Below are 9,568 nucleotides of genomic sequence, written 5' to 3'. Positions count from 1 at the left end.
TGCATTTGGTTATGCTTGGGTATTTGTTGGGGTGAAGCCTGGAGGATATGTAGGGTCCTCATTATTATCCCCAAAGTGGACCGATGGGCTCTTTCCCCTTTCTAACCCTCTAGCCAATAACTGGGTTAACTGGCACATTATATTTCTTTGGAATTCTAACAACTGATTCCTCATATCTTGCTGAAATTTGGTCAATTGCTATTGCATCCGCACTTGCATTTGCTCTAATTTCTCCAAACTTTGGTCCATTTCTCTAGTCTTTGTTTGAGTGCTGTGAGGGTGTTGGTTTTCCAATTTAACTGAAATAATTTTACTCAATTAGGCTCTTTCAATGGATTTTAATGCATATGATGTCATGTAATGCGAATGCATGAAATGAATGCATAAAGAGACTTTGATTCTAATTTCAATTACTTTCAAAAAACTTTATTAGAAAATAAATCTCTTTAAATAGAATGGGCTACAAATATGGCTTTGCCCTAATACTTTAGACCTTGATCTTTTTAAGCAACGAGGCCAACACTTGTCCCCGGTCTGACTCTAGCTCGTACTTCACGCTCAACGTGTCGGCTTGTACTGCCAAAGTTTGCAAGTGATCTGCCACTTCTCGAATCTGTATCACAGCTTCTCCCATAACGCGATCCCTACTTCTGACTTGATCCTGGAAATAATGAAGTTGCTCATTCTGACGACCTTCCTTTACCTCTAAATGCTCAATCCGAACCTCACAACTTCGCAGTGCTGCTTCTAACTCTTCTATTTTACCCTTCATTTCTTCGATCTTGCTCAGACTTGCTTTCAGATCTATTACAGAATTTCGACTTCGATGTTGACGGAGAGACCCTTCTAACTCAACTACTCTGTCTTTTAGTTCTTCTTTTTCCTTTTGGCTATCCAACAAGCTTCTTTCTAATGCTTCATTTCGTGCCTGCATTTCTTGAAATTTTCTTTCCCACCGGTCTGACTTGTTTCTTTCTTTTCGAACCTCTTCACGCCACTGCTCTGAAGTTTTTCCAAGCCCAGCAGTTCTCATCGACAAACGCAGATTCTTATAATCGGTCTTCAAACTATCTAGCTCTTCCTCAGCTTTGTTCTTCCTCTTTCTTAGTTTATCAGCCTCGAGCTTCTGAACATCCGCATCTAGTCTCAAATTCATCTTTTCTTCCTCCATCTGCTCGATTTTCTTCACCAGTTCTGCATTTTTCCTTTTAAAGTCTTGTTTTGTGGTTTCCAGCTCAGTAGGGACAACACGCAAATACTCCTCTATTGGCTGACCATTTTCTGAACCCGACCCAGGAATGTTATCGTTAATCCTCTTAGCCCACCATTCGCTATACTCGGGAGTTGTCATCGGGCCCACAACTAATCCCTTCATTCGGCGAGTTTGATTCCATGCATTGACCATCTCACGAACTCTCCTCTTGTAACCATCAACCCTATACGAGAATTCACACTCAGCCAATCCCTAAGTTGCAGGCACGAATTGTCTTGACCTGTATTGCCTTAGTACTAGCAAGGGTGCATAACCAACGGCTCCCCAAATCCCAATTAAAGAAACCCAATCAAAATCCCTACATCAATATAGGATCTCGTCTGGAAGCAACCATGGAGCTCTCCACTCGATATCCCCCTCCTGCAAATTCTGAAAAATAGCTATCCATTTCTCTTCCGAGATGTCATCCCTCATCGGTGTAGCCACTATCTCTTTCAATGGTGAATAATTGTCAGAGAAGACCCGATACGAAACCTTATCGACCTTCCAAAAGTGACTATGGAACCACGCAAGTAGGAGCTGCGCACATCCAATGAATCTACCTTCTCCTACTCGCCGGTACGCATTCAATGACCGGAAGGTTTCTGCTAAAATTGCCGAGACAGGTGTAACTCTCTTATGAAGCCGATCAAATAAGTCAGTGACCGCCTCATCAACATGCCCCAAAGCCCTAGGGAACACCACCAAACCATATATACTTAAAGTAAAGATATCTACCTTTTTTTTCGTGTCTGGGTGCTCCAGAATGAGGTCCTTCAAATTTTTACAAGGAATGCACTTGCTATCCCCCTTCTGCTTGATCCGAGCCGTAACCCACTGCTCACTCATCCCGGTTATACTCACCAACCTCTTCAAAAAGGTCAGTGCATTTCAGCTTTCGAGTAAACCTTATCCACTTGAATCTTCGAACACCGAAGTAAAGCCGTGTATTCTTTTATTGTAGGCACCAAGTCAACCCTCTCAAACGTGAAGCAACTATAAGCGGGGTTCCAAAATTGTACGAGAGCTCGAAAGAGACGCTTATCCACCTTCATATCAAACAAATAAGACAAATCCCCATAATTTGAATAAAATAAGTGTCAAACCTCTTCATTCCAATGCTCACAAATTTCTTTCAACTCCTGCAAGTTGTTCTGGGTTACACTGACACGGGTGAAGTCCCATAATTCTGATATGTACCCTTCGGCCAAGCTATCACCTTTTTCGCGCTGTGTGATTTCAGCCCAAGTTCGGACAGCCGCATTATCCTCCACCCTATCAAGAAACCCATTTCCCGTGATAAGCTTTCTATCTAGCAATCGAATACGAACCAATGCCTTTTAAAATGAAATGCCATGTAATGGTAATGCCATGCAATCAGAGTAAAACATAAAACAAAAGAAAAGTCAGTAACAATTAAATATAATACAACCAAGAAATCGTAAAAACTCCTAATTAGGTATCTACTAAGGTTAAGAGTAATTCTACTAAGGTTAAGAGTAATTCTACCTAGGGTGAGTTCCTATGGTTCACTATATGTGGTTTGGTTTCTAGGGCAAGGGTACCCGAACTAGCAGATTCCTCGATCCTCACCCATTATAGGCTCATATAGACCGAGTTCGATTCAGGGGAATACATTTCCCTATGACTATGCGGAGACGTAGGTCTCATGGAGGCATAGGTACGGATGTATCCTGAAAGCGATCCACTATCCTATACGGAGGTGAAAACCTCACGAAGGACTAGCTTCTCACTCCCACCTAAAAGGGTAAAAATAACCGACGTTATGATATGAAAAATTGCAAATAAACTAATAGACTTAAGCCAATCAAGCAAACAATGAAAATCGATGAATGCAAAGGGAAATTATGATTTAAAAAAACTTAATTTTCGACAAAAAGACACCAAATAATCAATTTATGGCTCGACTCTCGAAGTCCCCAGTGGAGTCGCCAAGCTGTCGAAACCATTTTTTTGAAAACAAAAAATTAGTTGTCGACCTTAAAAACAAAAATTGGAGTCGTCACCGATCCATGATTTAGATGTGATGCCCACATTAAAAACAAATTTGGTCTACGAAATTTGAGAAAACGGGTTCGGGAGTCAGTTACGCACAAGGAAGGGTTAGCACCCTCGTAACGCCCAAAAATCGGTACCAAACTGATTGTTTAATGTCTTAATGTCGAATGTTAAAAAGATTTTTGTTAAACTCTAATGTTGAAATCTGAAACGGATAATCAAATGTTCAAGTTAGATAAAGAAATCGAAACCCAATACGTTAGGGTACAATTTCTCAAAACTCCCGAACTTTGAATATCGTTTTAAAATTTTAAAGAAAATCTTCATTTCGAGAAAGCTATATGTCATGCCCAATGCGTTAGGACATAACATATTGAATTCCCGAAAATAATTTTTGCTTATATGTTTTGAAAAAGAAAATTCTCGATTATTTAGGATTAATAAAGAAAATCGGAACCCAATACGTTAGGGCTCGATTTCCTCGAAAATCCCGAATATCGAATATCACTTTTATTTTAAAAGCCTTTGAATCAAAAGAAAATGATTTTAAAGTTTTGACGAAATCAAAATATATATTTTCTAAAAGATACGTTAAAAATATTGATGTAATATGAAACAAATATTTTAATTTAAATTATATGTATATGTATGTACAAAATATGTATATATATATAAATATAATATATAAGCAAATTTTAAAAATATATATGCATATTAAAACATGTATATGTAAGTATACGTATATAAAATGATAAAATAATAAAAAAATATAAAACAAAACAAAAACTTATTATAATTTCTAAGAAAATATGTATTATATATATATGTGTGAAATGTATGAAAATAAGATAAAAATATAAAAGTATGCATATGTGTATATATTTACAAAGAAAAACAATATATATATATAAATATAATATATAAATAAACTAAGAATATATATATATATGTGTGTGTGAAAATATGTATGTATATAAATGTATATATAAAATGAAATGTATAACAAAAACGTAAGTATATATAACCTATAAAAACAATATGTATGTATATAACATAAAGAAGATCTATATATATGAATTATAAAATGGAAAAATGTATATATATATATATATATAAACTATGTATAAAAACTAAGAAAATAATATAATAATGAAATATATATAAAATATGCACATGTATTTTAAAACATTTAAAACATATACATATATTTATTATGAAACACAAACATATGCGTGTATATAATAATAATGATAATAATAATAATAATAATAATAATAATAATAATATATATAATATAATATAATATAATATAATATAATATAATATAATATAATATAATAACCAAAATAACAGCAGCTTAATAACAATAACAATATTAACAAACTAATATGTAATCTAATTTGTAAAAGCAAATACAATGGACTAAATTTGAATCAAAACAAAATTAAAAACACAAAATCTAATTAAAACAGAGGATGAATTTGCAAAATGCGTGCAACATGGAGGGCCAAAAGGGAAATTAATCCCACCCTTCCAAAACGTTGTGCAGCATGAGATTAAAATAAAACAAATTTAATATGTCATGGAAAAATTTGAAAACAAAAAAACAATGGTTTTGAAATGATGGAAAACATGAAAGGGTTAAAGACGTAAATAACCCATCAATGTTTAAAACCCATTTTAAAACCTAATTAAAACCCCATTTCATTTTTAGCAACAGCAGCCACAAGGGCTGCGTCATCTTCTCCTTTGCTCCTCACACCGAAATCAAGCAACAACGTCAACGGCACGCCTCTTCTGGAAAGAGTCTTCACTCTTTCTCTATATTTTCTGTTTTGCACACCCAGAAAAAAGAAAAAAAACAAAGAAATAACGAAGAAAGCGATAAAAATTGAAGATAATCACCTTCCGAAATTGAATTGCTATGTTTTTATTCCTTTTGTATTTCGTTTTACACTGACTTCTTTCTCTCTTTTTTTGTTCCAATCCCCCTTGTTACAAAAACCAATCCCTCTTTCTCCCTCTCTTCCCTTTTTTTTCTTTTTATTTTCTTTGTATTTTCTCTTATTATATCTGTTCGTGGTCGTGGTTTGTTGCAGGTGAAAGCATGCTGGAGCGCGGGGCAACGTGTGCTACGTGCAAGGGCGACGTGCGCGACATACGGGAGCTGCTGCGGCGTGGGGAGATAGTGGCGCCACTTTGCTGCTAGGCCATTTAGGGTTTCTGCTATTTTGTTTTTGTTATGGGCTAAGTTTGGGCTAATTTGGGTTTAATCTAGGCTTGAGTTAAATGGGGTTTAGTAATGGACTTCTAATTTTAAATTTGGATCACTGAAGCTTTAGGCTAATTGGGTTGTGTAAAGGATTTTGGGCTTTGGGCAATAATTGGGTATTACAGTATGAATCCAAACCCAGTCTCCAGGCTCGAATATCACTCGCTTTCGCCCCTTGTTGGCTCTTTGCACATATTCCTCGGTTCTCTTTTCAATGTTTTCTCTCACCTTCCGATGTAGTTGTTTCACATATTCAGCTTTCCGTTTCCCATCTACATTCACAAGTTGGTTAGAAGGCAAAAGAATTAGATCAAGAGGCGTTAAAGGATTGAAACCGTATACAATTTCAAAAGGAGAGTGTTTTGTAGCTGAATGAATGGATCGATTGTAAGCAAACTCTATGTGGGGTAGACATTCTTCCCATGACTTTAGTTTCTTCCGAATGATGGCTTGTAGTAGTGTAGGTAGAATTCGATTGACCACTTCAGTTTGGCCATCTATTTGAGGGTGGAAAGTTGTGGAAAATAACAACTTGGTACCAAGCTGTCCCCACAAAGTCCTCCAAAAATGACTAAGGAATTTTGCATCACGATCGGACACGATGGTTCTAGGCATACCATGCAACCGTACCACTTCTTTGAAAAATAAGTTAGCTACATTTACAGCGTCATCAATTTTATGGCAAGTTATGAAATGTGTCATCTTAAAAAACCTATCAACTACAACAAAAATGGGATCTCTTCCACTTTTACTCCTAGGAAGGCTTAATACAAAGTTCATAGAAATGTCAGTCCAAGGAGTTTCAGAAATAGGTAAAGGTTTATACAAACCGTACGGCTGAATACGGGACTTAGCCTTTCTACAGGCAATGCATTGTTTGCAAAGCCGTTCCACGTCTCGCTTCATCTTCGGCCAAAAGAAATGTTCTTGTCATGTGGCCAAAGTTTTGGTTACTCCGAAATGTCCCATCAATCCGCCACTATGCGCCTCATAGACTAAAACTTCTCAAACGAACCCTTGAGGGATGCACAGTTTTCCTTCTCGAAATAGGTAACCTTCGTGCCAATAGAATTTTTTCAAAGGCTCTTTTCTCACAAAATCTAAACACCTCACCAAAGTCAGCATCGTGTTCATATAATTCTTTAAGAAATGCAAAACCGAGCAAGCTAGAATCTAAACTATTAATTAAAGTATACCTTCTCGATAACGCATCAGCAACTATATTATCTTTACCTTTCCTATATTTGATGATGTAAGGAAAGGTTTCGAGGAATTAAACCCACTTAGCATATTGCTTATTCAACTTGTGCTGACCTTTTATATGCTTCAATGCCTCGTGGTCAGTGTGAATCACGAACTCTTTAGGCCACAAATAATGCTGCCACTTCTTTATGGCCCGTATTAGAGCGTATACCTCCTTGTCATAAGTTGGGTAGTTAAGAGCAACGCCATTGAGCTTCTCGCTAAAGTAAGCAATGGGATGCCCATCTTGTGTGAGTACCGCTCCAATCCCTATACCTGAAGCATCACACTCCAACTCGAAAGATTTGTCAAAATTAGGCAAAGACAACAAAGGAGCATGGGTTAAACAATCCTTAATTTTCATGAAAGCACGCTCTTGCTCATCACCCCAAATAAAGTTAGAATTTTTACGAATTACCACAATCAAAGGAGCAGCCAATGTGCTAAAGTTGGGCACAAACCTCCGATAGAGGGTGGCTAAACCATGGAAGCTCTTAACTTGTGAAATACTCGTCGGACGGGGCCGTTCTTGGATTGCTTTCACCTTTTCTTAATCGAACTTAAGACCTTCCGAACTGACTACAAAACCTAAGAAAACAATCTTATCAGTACAAAATGAACATTTCTTAAGATTGGCAAATAAAGTTTCTTTTTGCAAAGTTCCCAAAACAACTTTTAAATGCTTCATATGCTTATTCAAAGATTTTCTATAAACTAAGATATCGTCAAAGTAAACTACACAAAATTGGCCAATAAATGAACGAATGATATGGTTCATAAGCCTCATGAAAGTACTCGGGGCATTAGTTAGGCCAAATGGCATAACTAGCCATTCGTGCAGCCCATGCTTAGTCTTAAATGCGGTTTTCCATTTGTCTCTCTCGCGCATTCGTATTTGATGGTAGCCACTTTCAAGGTTAATTTTAGAAAATAGCTGGGCTCCACTAAGCTCATCTAACATGTCGTCCAAGCGCGGAATAGGATGCTGGTACTTGATGGTAATCTTGTTGATAGCTCGGCAATCTACGCACATTCACCACGTTCTATCTTTCTTGGAAACTAGAAGAACTAGAATGGCACAGGGACTTAGGCTTTCACGCACATAGCCTTTCTTGAACAGTTCATTCACTTACCTTTAAAGTTCTTTAGTCTCTTCAAGATTACTTCGTAGGCAGGCCGATTCGAAATGGTAGCTCCTAGCACGAAATTAATTCGATGTTCAATCTCTCGAATTGGTGGCAATCCGTTCGAGATTTCTTCAGGAAAAACGTCACTAAATTCTTGTAGTAAAGATAAAACAGAAGAATAAAGGTTGTTATCAAATTCATTAGTCCCCAACAAAATTTCTTTGTACATAAGTACAAATAATGGTCGTTTCATTAAGAAGGATTTTCGGATGTCCCTTTTCTTTTACAAATAAATTTTTCTTTTCACTTTCACTTTCACTTTCTCTTTTTCTTTTTGTAACTCAATTTCTTTTTTATCACTATTTCCTTTTTCTTTTTCATTTTTCATTTCTTTTTCTTTTCAAATTTGATTTTCTTGCTCATTCATTCTCACGCTCTCTACAGAAGCCTTCAACTTGAGTTGGTCTTCGTAGACTTGTTTCGGAGTTAAAGGGGCTAGAGTCACTGTCTTCCCATGGTACTTGAAAGTGTAACGGTTAGTGTAGCCATCGTGCATGACCCTCCGATCAAATTGCCATGGCCGTCCAAGTAGTAAGTGTTCGACATGCATAGGCACCACATCGCATAGGACTTCATCTTGATATTTCCCAATGGAAAGGGAAACAAGAACTGATTTGATCACCTTGAGTTCACCATCGTCGTTAAGCCACTGCAACTTGTAGGGGTGCGGATGCTTTGTAGTGGTTAATCCAAGCTTTTCCACCATCACTGTGCTGGCTACGTTGGTGCAACTTTCTCCGTCAATGATGACGCTACAAAGCTTTCTTTGCACGAGACAGCGCATATGAAAAATGTTCTCCCTTTGCTGTTCGTTCTCCACGTTTTGAAGATTGAGGCTTTGTTTGATTACTAGCACTTCTTCATTAACAGCAATGTTTCGTTCATGAATTCTTGACATGTTGTTTAAAACCTCACCACAAACCTCACTTAAGTCTCTCGCAAAGAAAAATAATATATGACACACCACTCGTGTTTACACTTAAATATTTGGCTTTTACCTCTTAATAATTTAAACTCTTCACTCTTTGCCTTTTACCTCTCGAGTTCAACTCTCGAAGTTCTTGGAGAATTCCGTAGACCTATTAGTAAGCTCGTACGTTAGCTTCAAAAGGCTAAAAACAAAGGAATAATATTGGTAAATAGGTAGGCTTGAAAGAAAACGATTTTGAAGAGTGTGGCTGAAAAATAGTTTTTAAGATCAAATAAGAAGGATCGGGAAATAAAACATTTTGTAAACTAGCTTTTCTTTTGTAAAAAAAAACACAAAACCCGAACTCCCACTTTTGTATATATATTTTTTCAACTTTTGTATTTTTCACACCTTTTTTTATATATTCGAAATATATATTTTTTAAAATTTGAAACTTCTTTTTTTAACTTCTCTTCAACCCGAAAGTATGAAAAACGATAAGAACGTACTTAATTTGAAAAGCTCTGATACCAAATGATACGAACTCACTTATAAACTGTAATTGAGTCGTTGAATGCCCGATCGTCAAATTAAGTAGTCTCGTTTCGGTTTAACAACTTGGCTAATTTAAAAGGAAGAAGATAGTTAAAACAAAGAATGATAGTAAAGTAAAATGATGGAAAGAT

The 9,568-nt window shown here is 36.5% G+C and overlaps 1 protein-coding gene across 1 annotated transcript; it reads right to left on the bottom strand.

Moving 5' to 3' along the window:
• Nucleotides 1-487: 487 nt before the first annotated feature.
• Nucleotides 488-1,405, bottom strand: LOC128042541 (uncharacterized). Its single transcript, XM_052633909.1, has one exon. It carries the CDS (start codon nt 1,403-1,405, stop codon nt 488-490), a length of 918 nt encoding a protein of 305 aa, XP_052489869.1.
• Nucleotides 1,406-9,568: the final 8,163 nt, after the last annotated feature.

This window comes from Gossypium raimondii, chromosome 7 (assembly GCF_025698545.1).
Source record: "Gossypium raimondii isolate GPD5lz chromosome 7, ASM2569854v1, whole genome shotgun sequence".
NCBI classification, from domain to species: domain Eukaryota; kingdom Viridiplantae; phylum Streptophyta; class Magnoliopsida; order Malvales; family Malvaceae; genus Gossypium; species Gossypium raimondii.
This window is presented reverse-complemented; position numbering and strand designations above follow the sequence as displayed.